The sequence below is a fragment of the Tyto alba genome, unplaced genomic scaffold, assembly GCF_018691265.1.
Source record: "Tyto alba isolate M040663 unplaced genomic scaffold, T.alba_DEE_v4.0 Super-Scaffold_33, whole genome shotgun sequence".
Taxonomy (NCBI): Eukaryota; Metazoa; Chordata; class Aves; order Strigiformes; family Tytonidae; genus Tyto; species Tyto alba.
The window spans coordinates 1,049,160-1,066,525 of record NW_024881308.1 but is presented as its reverse complement, the minus strand read 5'-3'; the positions used below and the strand labels follow the sequence as shown (position 1 = coordinate 1,066,525).

The window sequence follows — 17,366 nt, the reverse complement described above, 5'->3', positions numbered from 1 at the left end:
GGGATGTCCTCTTTGGGCTGTCCGTCCTGCCTCTTTGGGATATCCGCGCTCATCCTTGCCCAGCCAAGCACAGCATGCATGTGTGCATCCCCCCAGGGACCCGTGTGCTTGTGGGGCACAGCAGCCCCAAGGGTCACTGAGTCCTGCTCCATCTTTCTTCACGCAGAGCTTGTTTGCAGCAGGTATTTGACGGCACGCTGGTGCAGGAGGCAGGCTTGAGGCAGCTCTCCCCTCCCAGGCTCCACCACCCTTGCAGGCTGTGCTGCAGCTCCTCTCCCTCTCCTCTTTTCTGCTTGCAGGGAAAAAGATGGTTATCTGTCCAGGTATTGAGAAAAGCTGCAAAAAAACTTCTTTCATGGTAGGTTTTTGATCCGTTTAAAGTAGATTGCATGGTGCGATAAAGGATTAAATAGCAAAAAGAGAATTCCTTAAAGCATTTGTTTAGTTGCTGCTAAATCTTTAATGTCCTGAGTGAACCTGTACCCCCAAATCGCTATTGCTCCATTAATGCAAACGCGGGATGGGCTGGTGAACCGCAGGCGAGGTGTGGGGCCAGCCCTGGGTACCAATTCTGTTTGCTGCCAGTCTGCACCAGTGCATGGTGCATCCCCTGCCCCAGCCTGCCCTCTCCCACTAGGCTGGCTCCTGCCTGCAAACCAGGGCCGTTACCAGGCAGGACGCATTCATCCTGCCCGCTCTGCTCCCCGCCTGGGCACCCAGCGGGCTCTTGGAGGGTGACACTGCAGAGCCCCCCTGGCCGCCCCACCAGGGTCTGTGTCCAGGCAGGACTGTCCTCCCAAGCGATCTGCTTTTGCTCCCACCCTTTGAAAAAGGCCGTATTAATCTTCTGCCTAATTGAGACAACCGGGAAATGGTCCCTGGGCTCAAATACCTGCCCAGGGCTGGGCCATGAGCCCTCCTGCGCTCCCTGGGCTGCAGATACAGGTAGTGTGGAAACAGCTTTGGAAAAAACCCACTGGGTGCCTGAGTGCAGCATCTGGGGAGCCTAAATCCCCGGGCAAACCCAGCCTGGAGTGGCAGCCAGGGAGCTCCCGGCTGATGGGGAATTAGGAGCCTTGTGGGGCAAGGAGCCAGGGCAGGGGCAATGGGGCATCTCCCTGCCTGCTCTCACTAGGGGCTTGTCCAGGCGGAGTCGCTCGGCAGCCAGCCCTGCAAAGTCTGGCCGGGCCCATTGACATGATAATACTATTAAACTTCAGCAATTTGAAAAACAATCGGCCAGCCAGAGCTGGAAGGGGGACGCTGGAAACATCAGGCAGCCTCCGAGAGTGTTGACCTGTTCCAGGCAGTGCTTCCTCCACCCTTTGCCCACCCTTTGATATTTAATCTGGATTTTTGGCAAGGAAAATTGGATTTGTGGTTGGCTGCACTGGCTGTTGCATACAGGCCTGCCCTTGGGGCCCAGCTCTGTCCCTCCAGCAGCAGGGGTCCTCCTCCCTGTTCAGGGCCACTGGACTCCCAGCAGGCTGGGATTGCCTCAGTAGGACTGGTCCTGGGACTGGTGTTAACAGTGTTTTTTTACTGGTTCACAGCCTGCCTTTGCTCTGCAAAAGCCAAGGATGGATGGCCTTGGGCTGGAGTTGTGGTGGTGTTAATTAGGAGGGAAATGATAGCTGGGTTTGTCCTTTCCCAGCTCAGGGATGGAGTGGGAGCCTTGGGCTGGTGCGCTCCTACATCCACCTCCAGCAGAGCTTTGAAGGCAGATGTCAAGCTTTAAAAGTGATCACTGTCTGCTCAGTGAGACCAACAGCTATGTCAGAATGCCAGGGGGGGCACTGACTGGGAACAAGCCGCACCGCAAAAACACCCAGGGTCTGACTGTGCCCCAGCCCAAGTCAGCTGTAGCACAAACCGCTTCACCGCCTCCGGGCTGTGTGGTTCTGCCCAGCTCCAGCACCTCCAGAGGACGGCTTGCCCACAGCGTGGCAGAGACCTTGCAGAAGCTGGAGGCCCTTCCCCATGCCACTTGGTTTATCTCCAGCATCCACCCATCTGCCCCAAAGTGATGTCTGTGAGACATTTTCTTCGGTGTGCATCCCAGCAAAGGGGATTTTTATAAATCATCCAGCCCTCCAGCAGCCTTCAGGCTTGGGACTTTCCTCTGCAAGTGGGAGAACTGTAGGTTTTTCCTTGGTACAGCAGGGAAATAGAGAAGGAGCTAGGCATCTACAAGCCTCGAGGTGGGATGGTTTGAGGCTGTTGATGCAGAGCGTGAGCCATGACCCTGGGGAGCTCCCTGGGAGAGCATGTGTTCAGCCTTTCATGTCCCTGTGTCCCCTGAGCATCACCTGGGACCTGGCAGCTCTCTGAGCACAGATGGGGCTGCTGACCACTCTGATGCCCATGGAGCTCCCGCAGACCCCGTCTGAGCTTTCCCAGTGTGCTGGGAGCATCTCCAGGATATACTGTGCCCTTGCCAGATTCTGTGGGTTTGTCATCACGTTTTCCCCCATTTTAAATAAAGAAATGCAGAAAACTCATCCTTCCAGGGCAAGGAGATGGGCTGGCTTCAAGCACCACTTAAGACAGTAGCTTTGCAAGGCAGGAGCCCTCTGTGCTCCCACCCCCTTGTCAGGGTGGTGATAAATAACCAAACCAAAGAGATAAGCCCCATCCCCATTTCTTACCCCCACCCCTGCCAGCTCAGGGTGATACAAAAAGGGTGCCCAAGCCTCTGGGAATCCGAACCAGCTGCTGGGGAGAGTGTGACCAGCACCTTGCCAAGTGTATCTCAGCCCACGTGTCTGCCCACCCTGATGCTGGGGCCGAGCAGAGCGACCCTCATCCCATCAGGAAAGGTGGAAAATGATGCTCAAGCTGATTTTACACGGGTTGGGAGTGATTTGGCCTCAAAAACAGGCTGCCCCGTGGGAAGGGGCCCTGGCTGGCAACAGCAGCAAGGTGGGGAGATGCCCCCCAAATCTGCCAGGCAGGTGGGCAGCACAGCCCAGCGCCTGTCCACGAGAGAGCCACACTCAGCACATCTCCATATCACACCCATCAGGTTTTATATCCTGCTTCGGCTTCCCAAATCCCTCAGATCACAGGCTCTAAAGCCATAAAACAGCCAGGGAGGAGGAAACAAAGTGATTTTCTTTCATGAAGGAAGGGAGCACGGGAGGAGAGGGGAGATGCATTCTCTCTGTGCTACAGCCCCGAGACGGGGATCACTCAGGCTTGAGCCAGCCAAAATCTCTGGCCAGCATCCCCGACTCGCCTGGGATGGCCACCCCGGCCCCGGGGACCAGCTGCATGGTGGCTTCGAGGGTGTCAATGGCTGCTTGGGGGGGGGGGTCCCCAGCCTGGCTGGGGTTTCCAGTGAGGCGAGCCTGTGGGTGGAAGAGGTGATGGGAGGGGAGGCCTGGGGCTGATGGATGGGCACAGTGATGGGAGCACTTCCCCTCCAAGCGTGACTTGATGCAGGGTGCTGGTCCTGGGAGGTGTTTTCCATGGGGGGAGACTGCTGTGGGGCAGCAAGGGGGGCCGAGGGGTGAGGGGTGTGCTCAGGAGGAGGCAGAGGGGATGAATGGCCCTGGGCTCTAATCGTCCTTGTCCTTGGCCCCGTGCTTCAGGATGCGGGTGAACTCCACGTAGTTGAAGTTGCCCTTCTTGTCGATGGGCGCTTCCCGGTACATCTCATCCACCTCCTCGTCAGTGAACCTGTCTCCCATGGTGGTCAGCAGCTCACGCAGATGGTCCTCATGAATGAAGCCTGCGGGAATGGCAGCGGGTGGTGTTAGCGTCGGGATCCTCCCCGCCTCCGGTGAAGACACCCCTGCCCACCTCTCCCACTCTGGAGCTGCGTGGGGACTGTCCCCAGTGATCTGGCCCCAGCCCCAGTGCTGGCTGTATGCCCCTGGGGGCAAGGCGCCCAGGCAGGCAGCGTGGGGCTGTGCAGGCAGTGCCCCTACCTGACGCCTCCTCGTCGAAGCAGGCGAAGGCGTTGCGGATCACGTCCTCTGGGTCAGTGCCATTCAGCTTCTCCCCGAACATGGTGAGGAACATGGTGAAGTTGATGGGCCCCGGCGCCTCACTCATCATGCCCTCCAGGTACTCGTCGGTGGGGTTCTTCCCTGCCGAACACACGCAGGGGTATGGGTGCGGGTTCCCCCCTACCAGCACCCATCCCCAAGGCCAACCCATGCACCCAGCCAGCTGGTTGTTTTTTTTTTTTCATATTGCAAATGAATTTGCTGGTATGTGTTCACTCACCCCACAAACAAGGGAAGGGGGTTTCCACAGTGCCTGGTGCTCCCCTCCCCGGCATCTCTCCCCAAGCTTCAATCCATGCCGGAGGCCACTTGGAACCAAGCTCTGCCTGGATCAGCCTCAAGGGAGTTGCAGGAATTCATCTAGGGGTTACTGGGAACTAAAGGCATGGCTTTTCCCCTTTCCCCCGGCAGCTCCATCCAAGGAGAGGGGCAGCAATGTCCCCACATGAGCCTCGTGCAGCTGATGTCCCTAGCACTGCTCCTACCACGGATGCACCAGGGATGGTTTAATCTCCTCTGCAGAGGTCTGTGTGCCCCCAGCACCTGGCCCCCCTCTGCTCCTGGAGCTCACCAGGAGGGAGGAGGTCCTTTTCATAGCCAGGCAGGACCTCCAGAACAGGTTTGGCTGCCAGGTCAATCATTGACAGACCTCCCAAAGTGCCATGGAGGTACCGCAGGGAGCTGGAGCAGGGAGCAGGAGATGGGAGCCATGGCCCGCAGCAAAGGAGAACAGGCTCTTCTCTTCTGGGTGGGGAACACAGCCAGACCTGCAAGTCTCAACTGGCAGAGGTATCATGCTGGTGCAGGGACTGTCCTCATCTGTCACTCAGGCTGAGAGCAACAGGAAGGCTTTGTCCCACAGGGAATGACCCCAAGCAATATTCTGGGGTGAAACTACCCAAATACTCAATGGCTGCAGGTGGTGGCTGCTCCTAGGGCAGAGTTTCTCCAACCCCAAGGGTCTCTTCCCTTCTAGTGAGCCCAGCTGTAAGAGCAATACACCAAGCTGCTGCCCTTGGTTGCCTCCACAAACACCCCTTCTACAGTCAACTGGTGCCAGCAGAGAAATCCCTCCCCCCAGTTTTGCAGCCAACATCAGGCTGGCCCAAAGCAGGAGGGCTGTGCCTCAATGGCATCCCACCAAAGTTCAGTGCTGGGTGTGAGGCACTAGATCACCTAGCAGCTCTCCCCACTTGCCAAGGAGGAGTTGAGGGCAGAGGGGCTGAGGGACACCTGGAGGCACGAGGGAAGGATCTCCTCACCGAGGGAAGCCAGCATGTCATGCAGATCCTCCTTGTCAATGAAGCCGTCGCGGTTCTGGTCGATCATGTTGAAGGCTTCCTTGAACTCCTGGATCTGCGACTGGTCGAACATGGCGAAGACATTGGAGGTGGCACGCTGGGGCCGCTTCTTGGTGGTCTTGGCTTTGGCACGTTTGCTGGACATCTTGGCGGCTGGGGTGGTACCTAAGGGCAGGGCAGCAGGCAGGAGCGTCAGGAGGGCTGGGGACAGGCAGAGCCCAGGGTTCTGGAGCAGAGGCAGGGACACACAACTCCTGGCACCTCCCCTCCCGTGCCTCAGTTTCCCTGCCTGTCACAAAGTTTGGCAACAGTGGGATCTGGCGGTCACAGTTGGACATGGGGACCGGCGAGACTCAGGCTCTAATGAGTCTCCTGGGAAGTCACAAGCGCAGGCAGCGCTCGCTGGCACCCCTTGCCCAGGGCTGTCCCCACGGGCTGCAAGCAGGGCTCCGTGCCTGCACCCTTGGCCCCCAGACCCCCAAACCTGCTTGCCACCTGTCCCCTTTGCACCCCAGGCACGAGGAAATATGCCAAGCCCAGCACCCAGCATCCCCCCACTGCCATCAGTCCCGGGGCGGGGGGGGGTGGGGGGGGGTGGTTGGCTGCCTTGGCATTTTGGGCAGAGCTTAGCTGCGCTCCCCCCAGGCCTCCCCTCCTCCTCTGGCAGGGCTCTCCCCAGCCCAGCTCCCGGGGCGATGGGTCTGCCTTGCATCCTCCATTTCACTGTCCAAAAGCAGCCCCCCAGCCCTGTCCTGGGGAGGTGGGGTCGGCGCAGCACCCAGCACCCAGTGTGAAGGGGTTATCTGCTCCGGGCGCATTCCTCACATACCACCGCCTCCCCTCCCCCTCCACCCATCCCACCTCCCCCACCAGTGGCCAGGCTGGGCCAAAGGCCACTCGCTGCCTCCCTCCCCACTGTGGTGCCTGGGTGCGCCCCACAGTCTCCACAGGGAGCCCGTGGGAAGGGCCCCAACGTGGAGGGGAGAGTCTGGGAGGCTGCAGAGCCCCTGCGGAGCAGGGGAGAGCGGCCAAGCAACGCCGGGACTGCAGGGTGCTGAGGACTGGTGCTGTTGTTACAGGTAATGAATTCCAGGAGAAGGAAACAGTCTGGATGGGCAGAGGCAGGGGCAGCAGTGGTATGGGCAGACCTTTGGGGACACGACTGGGACAACGCACGTCCCATGGGGAACAGCAAAGGGACCATGCAGACCCCGAACACCACTGGGGCAGGACCATGGCAGGAAAACCTGGTCTTTCAAAGCAAGAGTCCTGCCCCCAGCCCATGCTGGCGAGCACCCAGCAGAGCTTGGCTGGAGCAGAGAGCCCATTCCCACCTCAAGATGGTACCCAAGCCCCTTCACAACCTCCAAGCAGGGGTTGGGTGATATCACCCCACGCTGCCTGGCTGAGGGATGCAATCAGTATTTAAGACACCCTGAGCCATCGGTGCTGGGGACCCAAACAGGATCCCTATGGGGTGCTTGGCACCACCAGTGACCACCAATGTTGCCTGAAAGGAAGATGCTCAGACCTCTCCCAGTTGAATCCTGACAAGCATAACTCAGCAAGTTGCCAGCAAAGACCAGCCCAGCAGAGGAACGGTGTCAGCTGCCAGCTCAGCACGGCTCTGTGAGAAAGTCTGGGGTGAGATCAGCCCAAGAAAGAGATGCTGCTCGGAGCCCTCATGTTTCTAGCACAGCCATTTGTCCCACACACACAGCCCCGTGCCTTAGTTTCCCCATCTGGGTCTGCATCTGGCACGTGGAACGGCTAGGGGGTCAATGTTAAATTGATGGATTATGAATGAATTCCGTGGGGAAGTGCAGAGTATTACACTGCACCCCACGCCACAGTGGGCAGCAGGGCTGCCTGGGTTCCTGCCTTCTCTGGCGGGGGACACACAGCAGTTAAGGAGCCACATCGTGTTGCATGAAGCAGCACAAAGCAACACCGTCGAGCTGCGTGTCAGCAATCATGCCCAGCTGGTCTGGCCACCCTTGAGCATGCTGCTCCAGGATGCACTTCCCGGCTGGGTCCTTAACGCTGATGCACCCAGCGGGACCGCAGGGCCTTGGGGAGCTTCCCTCCCCGTGGGACCCCAGCGCTGGCACAGACTAGGGCAGAGCCAACAGCCTTCTCCTGCACCTGCACAGCTCCTGCCAGTCCTCCCCAGACCATACCTCTTTTCCAGGTTTTTCCCTCCCCTGCTACTATCCCTCTTTCAAGGGGTTGCAGAGGTAGGAGCTGGAGCAGCCACCAGCCTGGTCCCCACCCTGCGGTGGTCCCCAGGCTCCCCTAGCTGGCCTGCACTGGAAGGACATCCTAGGAACCATGGGAAGTGCCAAATCCCAGCTACAGTGTCCGTGCTGGCAGGGCTGCCCAGCACCATGGTACCCAGACAGGCTCAGAGGGGGCTGGGGACTCTGCCCCCACCCCATCACCCACTCCCATCCCACTGTGGGAGAAGTGCACCACACCAGAGAGCCTGACAGCACCCACCACGCCCAAGCTGGGCCCTTCATCTGCAGGTGACATGCTCCATGTCCCCAGGGAGACAGCCCTGCCTTGTCCCCCATGAGCCCCAGTGGCTGTAGGTACTGGGATGGAAACCGCACTGCCCTCATCCCCCCTCCCTCGAACTGCTCCGAGCTGCCCTGGCTGGCACCCAGTGCCTAACAGTAGTCATCAAATCACCCTGCCATCCCCCAAACACTCTGTCCTTTCCCAGTGCCCACCAGGAAACAGATATTTGCCCCCAGCCAGAGGAGGAGAGCAGCAGGACTGGAGAGCCCAGCCATGCCTGCAGCTGGATGGGCAGGAGATCTCACTCCCTCCCAGACCATCCCTTACCTGCTGCTTCCTCCAGCCCTGCTGCACCATAAAACTCTTTGGAACCAGACCGCCTCTTTCTGCATGCCCTGCCAGACACCAGTGTGCACTGCCAGCCCATAACCATCCCCCCAGGCAGCAGCATGAGGAAGCTCAGCTGAACACCACAACTCCACCGTGCCAGGTCAGAGCCAGCAATAAAAGCTCTGCCGCTGGCCCATGGCACTGGCCTCCGCTTTCAAAACATGCTGAATTATTAGGAGAAGACTAGAGAAATAAGCAGGAGTTTTTCTCTCACCACATGAATTAATATTATCCAAATATTTACCCTGCCCTGGCTGTGACCAGCAGCAGAAGCGTGGCTTGGCACCCTCTCCAGAGAGATGGTTCTCGTTAGGGAGATTAAGTGTGATTTTGACAGCACATGGTTTTGCTGTTTGATCCAAAATATGCCCTGGAAAGATGCTTCGTCCCAAGGTCCAGCTTGGCCAGGTTATCTCCTAATCATTCTATTTCTGCTGTTAGCAGACCTCTTTGGGCTGACTGAGACTTGGGAAGAGACTTTTTTGGATCGGTACAGAGAAAGGTGCCTCTCACATGAGACAGAAGTGATTCGCAGCGAGGTCTGATTTGACAGGGGCGATCCATGCTCTGCACAAGGGCTCAATGGCCACACTCCCCCTGGTCTTCGAGCCCATGCTTTCTGGGATTCCCAAACACCCAATGCCCAGACCGTTTCAGGGAATGCCTGGCCACGATGCCCCACGTGCTGGGGTGGACTCAGCTGAGCCAACTGGTGCAGCCACCAAACCTCTGGCTTCCTCCTCAGCGAGAAGGAAACCCATGGAGACTGGTCCTGCCCCTGTCACCCGCCACTGAAAGCCGCATCCCAGTGCTGCTCCAGCTCCGGAGCTGCTGATCTCAGGCAGCAGAGCTGAGGTGAGAGCTGGGGTGAGACCCCAGCCAGCCTGGCACAAAAGCCATGCACCGATCTGATCACCACACTCGCCCCATCACTGGCTGCCCTTATTCCCTTGTCCTTCTGCCACCTCTTGTGCCAAGATGATCTCCCTGACTCCTGCACCACCTGGCTTGTGCCTTCCCCAACAAGTCAGACCCAAGGGGCCACAGGGCTGGCTTAAGTTCTTAAGTTAGTAAAGAAAAGAGTTTAGTTTTAAAGAGAAAGAGCAAAGACTCGGAAAAATAAACCACCATGTGTTTCCTCCTTGGTAAAAACCAAGCGAGCAACTCCATCCTGGTGCTGCTTCCTGACTGTGCTGGTGGAGGGTAGGATAAGCCAAGGGGTGCTGCCAGGGCAGGAGGGCCCCATCCTGTCCTTGTCCTCCTCCCTCCTGCCTGCTTCCACCCTTCCCTACCTCATGTCTTCTCCTGTGCTGCTCCAGCTCACCATCACAGCTGAAAAATAAAGCAGCGGGGCAGTGCTGCTGGGCCAGAGGGCTGGGTGGCACAAAAGAGGGGTGCCCAGGTGGGAAGGGGATGGGCCAGCTCCCCAGGCCCTGGGGTGTTCCCGTGTATTCAGAATCACCCAGGATATGCCACTAAGGTTTCCCCAAGGGTGGCTCCGCCAAAGCTGGGCATGCAACTGCTGGAGCCACCTCTAAAAGTGCTGACAAGGCTCCTGCACCCTGCGGGGCTGCCCTGCAGTTTCCAGCACAGCCGGAGAGACATCACCTGCTCACAACGAGCTCCTCTCTGCCACGAGAGGCATGATGTGCATCTGCTGGATGCTTTTCGTTTGGGTAGGGAAAGAGCAATTCAAACAGGCTGGGCTGTCCCAGAGGACACCCCTTCAGGGTGAAGTAGGGCCACTCAGAGGGACTGTGATTAAATCTCTGCCCAGTGGCTCTTCCTGAAATTAATTGCTAGTACCAACATGCCACAACGCAGTTGCATTTACTAATGGGCAAGCACTGGCCCTCCACAATACATGGCTAGCCACACCTCGACACATTACAGCACCACAGGGAGCGGAGTCCAGCACAGACAGCAGTTCCCGTCCCCTCTCCCAGGGTGGCCGGAGGGCCAGTGTAGGTGATGGCTTGCAGCACCCCACACTGGCACAGGAGGCTGCAGGGCAGTGCTGCAGCCAGGGCATCATTCCACCTGTAAAGCTTTGCTGTCTGCCACGCACCTCTCCCAGCACCAGGACTGCCCAGGGGTGGACATCCCACCTCTGGAGCCAGTGGGACACACGGACCAGGCTGTCATACACTGGAGGAGGCAGCAGGGAGCAGCTCATCTTCCCTGCCTAATTTGTTGTTAAACTGTCCCTTTCCTCCAGCACAGCCCTGTTCAGGATGCCCTTGGGATTGCTCAGCTCCACCCCTGCTGCCGAGGGGTGCTGGTGCCGAGGGAGCCATGCTGGCAGCCGGCGGCACTGGGAGCTGCAGGAGGAGCCCCCCATCTCACCGGGCACTGCAGGACCAGAGGTGGGTGGCCATTTTGCTCCTTTTTGGCCTTATTAGAGATGGATGTGGGAAAGGGAGTTTGGAGGCAAGGGGAAAGCAGAACCCAAGCCCTGGGCTGTGTCCCCAGACCAGGTGCAGCCACCAGCACTGATGAACCACAACTGCAGGTTTCACATGCAGATGGGAAGGAGCAGGGCAGCATTGGGGAACCAGAACTAAGAGTGCAGCAACCCTCAGGAGCAAGAGTCCATCCCAGCCCTCCCTCAGCTCCCGTCACACACCAGGGACCCAGCCAGGCCCACGTGCAGCTCTGGGGCTCAGTTGCAAGTTCGGCAGTCCATCTCTGGGCTAGCTCCTTCCTACCAAGTTTAGGGGACAAGGTCCTCACTGTGCCCATGAGGCATACACAAACCCTTCCAAAGCCCAACTTCTGGGGTCACCACGAGAAGACCATACACAGACACCATCACCACACAAAAGACTCAGCACCCTTCTGATGCCCAGGCAGGCTGGGGAACGGGACCGCAGGGCAGAAGGTCTTCATGGCTTTGGGCCACCAACACACCATGCCCTGGAGTGGGGTTGATATTTTCCCAGGAGAATTAAGGGGCTCACCTCAGCAGGGGAATCTGGCCGCAGCGCCTCAGAGGGGGAGGTGACCGCAAACTCCTCCTACAGCCGCACGGAGCCTGCCAGTGACGAGAGGAAAAAAATTCAAGTGACTGAAGAAACTCAACCATCTTTGGTCAGCAGCGATGGTTGTTGACACTTGGGGGATGTTCCACTCCAAAGAATGCTGCTTCAGCTGCTGCCTGCTCCTACACATCCATGTTTTAGAGCCACCCTGGCTTTTATCACAGTCGTAACATTTTGTACCAAAAGAGCACGCAGGGAGGGAAGCCAAGAGGTCCTCAAGTTTTCATGGGCAAAGCTAAACAAAACACAGTGTTCATCTGTGTTTAAGACTGAGGGAAATGAGCTAAATAAAGCTCTTCTGCCTTACAACAGTTTATTGCCTGAAGTTGCTCACAAGTCACTGGGGAGATCTCCGGAGCATCACACATGCATCTGGATCTTGGCTCTGGCCATCAGCAAAAGGACTTGGGGAGAAAAAGCAGATGTTCCGGGCAGGAACAGGTCTCACCAACCAGGAGTGGGTGAAGCCACAGGAAGCAGGAGCTGCTCCCGCAGCGCTGCCATCCCGAGGAAACCGGGATGTCCCAGCTCCAAGTCGTTGCAGGCAGTCACCAAGAGCTTCGCCGGAGATGGATCCTTGCCTCCCGCCGGCTGGGCCATCCCTGCCGGGCGCCGGAGAGGGGCTCTCCCCACCTGCCCGGGCAGAGGGGGCTGGCAGGGCCGCGCTGGGGCCTCTCCTGCCGCTGCTCCCTCCCCAGGGCTGAGCCCAGCACCAGCTCCAGCTCCCGCTCGCCCCGGCCCGTCCCGCCGAGCTGCCCCCGGCTCCATCCCGCTCGCCCCGGCCCGTCCCGCCGAGCTGCCCCCGGCTCCATCCCGCCCGGCCCGGCCCGGCCCGCCGAGCTGCCCCCGGCTCCATCCCGCCCGGCCCGGCCCGGCCCACCGCGCCGCGGCTGCCCCCGGCTCCGGCCCGCCCGCTCCGCCGGGGCTGTCCCGCTCCCTCCCGGCCCGGCCTCACCTGGATCGGAGCGGGGGAGCTGCGGGGCGGCCGGCGCTGCTCTGCCGGGGCCCGGCCCGCGGCGCGGCCCTAGGGGCGGGCGGGCGAGCAGCGGGGGCCCGGGGCGGTGCCGCCCGGCCCGGCCCGGCCCGCCCGCCCCAGCTCGGCCCATACAAGGCAGAAGAATGCGGCGGGTCTGCGGCCGCGGGGCCGGGGCGGCTGCACGGCGCTCCCGGCCTTATATAGACGAAAAGGGCGGCGGGAGCGGCCCACGCGTGTCCGCTTCCCCGCGGGGAGATGCGCCGCTCGGGGCGGCGCCCAGAGGGCTGGGTGCTGGCGTGTCCCGGCGTCCCCGCGGGCATCCCTGCGGCTCCCAGCCCGGTGACACAGGGGGCTGTCGCGCCCTGTGGAGCCGTGGGCACCCACAGATGACACCAGCCGGGGGCCCACGGGTGGTGGTTCACCACGGGCATCTCTGGCTGCGGCAGCGTGGCCGGGGCAGGTCCCTGATAGCAGCCTGTGGAGCAGCAGCCCGTTTGGGTTACACGCAGAGGACCCGAGGGCATCCGGAGGCTGCACCGAGGCTGGCTGAACGCCTCTGTTCGTGGGCCAGTGCGACCGCGCTGCAAAGGGAACGGCGGCCAGAGGGACCAGTCGGTCAGCACTGAGCCCTGCCTGGCTGCGAGCCGCCAGAAGGACCCGGTGAAACAGCCCCTCAAAGGTCCTCGTAAAAGTGGCCTGGAGTAGAGGAAAGCCGGGGGACCTGCCCCATTCCCAAGCTGGGGTCTGCAGCCTGGAGGCACAGGCATGGGGAGCTCCTACCTTTCACCCAAGGCAGGACAGGGTCCTGGGGCACCTCTCCAGGGCAGCAGGTCTTGCTCAAATTTCCTTCCCATCAGCAACCCCGCAGCACAACCCAGCCCTGCAGTCATCAAGAGGAGCTCTTGCTCCTGTGGGCTCCCCCCCCACACACACCCCGGGAGAGTGACACCCTGCCCAGTCATCATCTGAACGAGGATTTATCTTTGTTTTACAGGACCCCATGGCACCGAGGCCAGAATTCAGTCTGCAGAGGAAGAGGCAAGTGGGAGAAGGAGACACCAGGAGTGTTTCTGAGAGGGATTCACCCAACCCTGGAGCAGGGCTGCTCTGCCCAGGCACTGCCAGCAGCTCTGTCAGTGCCCATGGAGAGGTGGGAGCTCAAGGACGAGGACCATACCCTGTCATCACCCCTGGGAACTTCCCAGCGTGGTAGAGCCATGCTGAGGGGACAGCATGGAGCACATGGGTTACGCTCACAGCAACACAGGTGAAGAGCAGAAATGAGCAGTGGCACAAATTAATGTTCAGCTGCCATTCTCCTGCTGGGCATCACTACAAACAACAGTTAAAAAGCCAAAAAATCTGTTTCATCACTGATGCAAAAGCAATGGCCATGCCCTCCAGCAGCCTGGCCAGATCCTGGCCAGGGCATGGATTTTGTTCCTGTTGGCTCAGAAGACCAGGGACCCACTCTGACAACAGCCTGACAAACTTGGGGACATCCTAACCATGCCTCCGTGCTGCTTGGACAAAATCTGCCAGGGCATTGCCTTCTCCAGAAAGCGGGGGAGCCACGGAGCTCACCCAGCCTTCGTTGAAGGCAGATACCCTGCCTGGGTCTCCCCCAAAGGACTCGCTGTGCTGGGGGAGGAATCAGGATCTGGCCAAACGTGGAGATGGGGTTGGAAAAGCCACCAAGTGCCATGTTGGGGCAGAAGTGAGCCAGGGAGAGCACAGAGCCTGTGCCATGCCCATGATCCAGCCAGGGGGGTCTCAAGAAGGTTTGCCTTTTTAATAAAAACATAAGGAAAGTTTAAAAATAGATTAAAAAAGAATAAACCCCAGAAGTCAGACAGCCTGAGTTGCCACCCCCATGGCTGGTCCTAGGGTTTTCTGTGCCAGAGGAAAGAACTGGCCTCAGCCATGCCCAGGTAGTCCCCAGGAGCCTGGCAGGAGGCAGGTCCCCTCTCCAGCTCCTCTGAGGTGGCCACTGTCCCTCACCAAGCCCCAGTTCCTCGTCACTGGGCAGATGTCAGGGTGGGCCCCAGGGCCTGGAACTGGTGAAGAGGGGCAGTATGGACATGGCAGCTCCTCGCATGCTTTGCAGCCTCTGAAGCTGCATGCACGTAAGGGGCTGCTGCTGGGCCACCTTGTTCAGCCCCCTGGGCTTTCTCTTGAGCCCCATCCAGCCCTTCCCACCTTCCCCTGACAGTGCCTAGGGCTGCCCATGTAATCCTTCTCACCTACTTTCACATGCTTGCTAAAACACATCCCTTACCAGAGCCCTCTTTGTAACCCAGTGACATCCTCTGGCAACTCCCCCACCTCCTGTTTGTACTTTCAAGCCCCAGTTTAATTTGCTTTTCTCTCTGGGCTGTGGATCAGGCAATGGAGGTGGAGTGAAACAAGGCAGGGGTTTTTTAGCACATGAATTTTAGATCAGTTCCCTGATCCAGGTGTCTCATCACCACACAAGTGCTTCCACCCCTGCAAGGTGGCCTGGGGCAGGAGCACGGAGCTGGGGGCAGTGAGACTCCTCACGTGCCTAGGACACAGACTAAAGTTCTGGAAGACATCAGCCCCGTGTCCCCCTGCACTCAGTGACCGTGTCCATCGCAGAGTGGAGGGCACGGAGCGGGAGTGGGGCTGCCATGCCCCAAGCACATGGGGAGCGCCCTAGGAGCCAGGCTGGACCCCGGGGCACATGAGACCTGCCCCCTTAGTGAAGGGCACTGTCATGGGGGGGTGTCAGAGGCAAAGGTCCAGCGAGAGATACAACGATGACCCCCCCACTGCATGTCCTCTTCCTGCTAATGCAACACAGGGCCATTGACTGGAACAGCCTTTGTCTTGTGGCAAATGCCCGAGGGGTTGGACATGTGCTCAGTGGCCTGATAGCTGGAGCACGGCAAGATACTTTTGAAGTCCAAAAGTGCCTTGCATAATCTGTATTTAAACTATATTAAACCTCAGCTGGAAGTGATCGGGGGGTCTGGGATCCATCTGCCTGCTCCCCTCTGTGAGAACCACACTCGGCTCAGGAAGGTCCAGTCTAGTCCTGAAGGTCTCCAGATCCTGATGAAATCAACAGTGAGGTTGCTGCTGCTGAAGTGTTTAGTGCTGCAAACAGACAGCACTCAGGCTCCTGGGCTGCACAGCACATGGTGCATTTGCTAGTTCTTGCAACGGAAAGAAGTACAGGACCCTGGGCCAGGGGTTTGTTAATAGGGAAATGAAACAGCGAACCTCATGATGTGTCAGTGCCAGCGGGGACGTGCAGGGGCAAGTGAGGAAGGAATGGCTCCATACAAGGTATCTGTGCAGGGCTCAGGCCTCACCACCAACCAGCAAGGTTCACTGCAGGATGAAGGACTTCCAGCAACGCCGTGAGTGGTCCCAGCATTGCTGAGCCACACACCAGGAGGCATCTAGACCCACACCCATGCACCTACAGGAAATTCAATCATTTATTGTCACAAACCCAGGCCCTTTTCTGCCCACCTGCCCATATAAGCATACCTTGAAGAGGGTAATAGTGAATCAATCCTAACCAAATACCCTGCCCACCCCATGCTGAAGAATTCCCAACATGTTTTTTTCATGAGGAATGCAGTCGTTTGAAGTTCAGTGCTGCTGCTCTTGTGAGGCAAGAATATAAAAATATAGGTAAATCTTTAGGGCTCCACGTGTGATTATTTTATTTGCATATACTTCCAAGAGCATAATTGCTATAGATGGCATGTTCGCCTGCTGTAATGTCTGCTCGAATAAACAGAGAAAACAAGCTGTAGCGCTCAGCGCAACGCTGTTTTATTTTAAAGGCTTTCCTGCTCCGAATGCCTCCAGCCCCGCGGCCCACCTCGCGGAGGGAACCAGGGAGTCTCAGAAGCGTGGCTGTGGATGTTGAGCAGAGAGCAGAGCATGCCAGCAACTGGCGCAGGGATCCCCGGGGCTCTGCGTGGCGGCTCTCGGCCCGGCTCAGCACCGGCCTTGGCTCTGCCCGTGTGCGCGGTGGTTCCTCGGGGCTGCCCCCGCTCCTGCCCAGCGCTGTGGGGGGAGAGCGGAGGCTGCTGTCCCACCCGCGGAGTTGCCCTGGGAGACCGTCCCGTCCCGCGGGTCCCCCCGCACACCCGCGGGTCCCGCACACCCCGGGTCCTCCCCGCACACCGCGAGTCCTCCCACCCCCACTGCGGGTCCCGCACACCGCGGGTCCCCCGCACACCGCGATTCCCCCCCGCACACCGCGAGTCCCCCCCCCCGCCACTTCGGGTCCCGCACACCGCGGGTCCCCCCCCACACCGCGGGTCCAGCACACCCCGGGTCTTCCCCGCACACCGCGAGTCCCCCCACCCCCACTGCGGGTCCCGCACACCCCGGGTCCCCCCGCACACCGCGGGTCCCGCACACCCCGGGTCTTCCCCGCACACCGCGAGTCCTCCCACCCCCACTGCGGGTCCCGCACACCCCGGGTCCCCCCGCACACCGCGATTCCCCCCCGCACACCCCGGGTCCCCCCGCACACCCCGGGTCCCCCCGCACACCCGCGGGTCCCGCACACCCCGGGTCCTCCCCGCACACCGCGAGTCCTCCCACCCCCACTGCGGGTCCCGCACACCGCGGGTCCCCCGCACACCGCGATTCCCCCCCGCACACCGCGAGTCCCCCCCCCGCCACTTCGGGTCCCGCACACCGCGGGTCCCCCCCCACACCGCGGGTCCAGCACACCCCGGGTCTTCCCCGCACACCGCGAGTCCCCCCACCCCCACTGCGGGTCCCGCACACCCCGGGTCCCCCCGCACACCGCGATTCCCCCCCGCACACCCCGGGTCCCCCCGCACACCCCGGGTCCCCCCGCACACCGCGGGGCCCCACTGGGCGGCGGGGCGCGGGGTGAGGCGGGGGCGGGGCGCGGGGTGAGGCGGGGGCGGGGCGCGGGGTGAGGCGGGGGCGGGGCGCGGAGAGCCCCTCCCCTCTCCGCGCCCAGGCCGCGCCCCAGCCCCGCCCCCTCCCCGAGCCTGACGGGGGCGGTGCTTCCGCCCGGCCCCTCTCCCCTGCCGTAGGGGGAGCGGCGCTCGCCTTCGTCACGTGCGCCGCGGGGCGCCGCCGCGATTGGCGGAGCGGG

General features: G+C 60.2%; 1 protein-coding gene across 2 annotated transcripts; it reads right to left on the bottom strand.

Moving 5' to 3' along the window:
• Positions 1–3,012: 3,012 nt before the first annotated feature.
• On the bottom strand, positions 3,013–13,113 carry MYL9 (myosin light chain 9). 2 transcript variants are annotated; one of them, XM_032993001.2, is made up of 5 exons: positions 13,025–13,113; positions 11,188–11,261; positions 5,276–5,479; positions 3,933–4,094; positions 3,013–3,733 (listed from the first exon to the last, which is right to left on the bottom strand). In XM_032993001.2, the coding sequence occupies exons 3-5, from the start codon at positions 5,457–5,459 to the stop codon at positions 3,561–3,563; spliced, it is 519 nt and encodes a 172-aa protein (XP_032848892.1). In that variant the 5' UTR covers positions 5,460–5,479; positions 11,188–11,261; positions 13,025–13,113; the 3' UTR covers positions 3,013–3,560. The 2 variants fall into 2 exon arrangements, with proteins under 2 accessions (XP_032848892.1, XP_032848891.1); XM_032993000.2 differs by lacking the exon at positions 13,025–13,113 and adding an exon at positions 12,224–12,319.
• Positions 13,114–17,366: the final 4,253 nt, after the last annotated feature.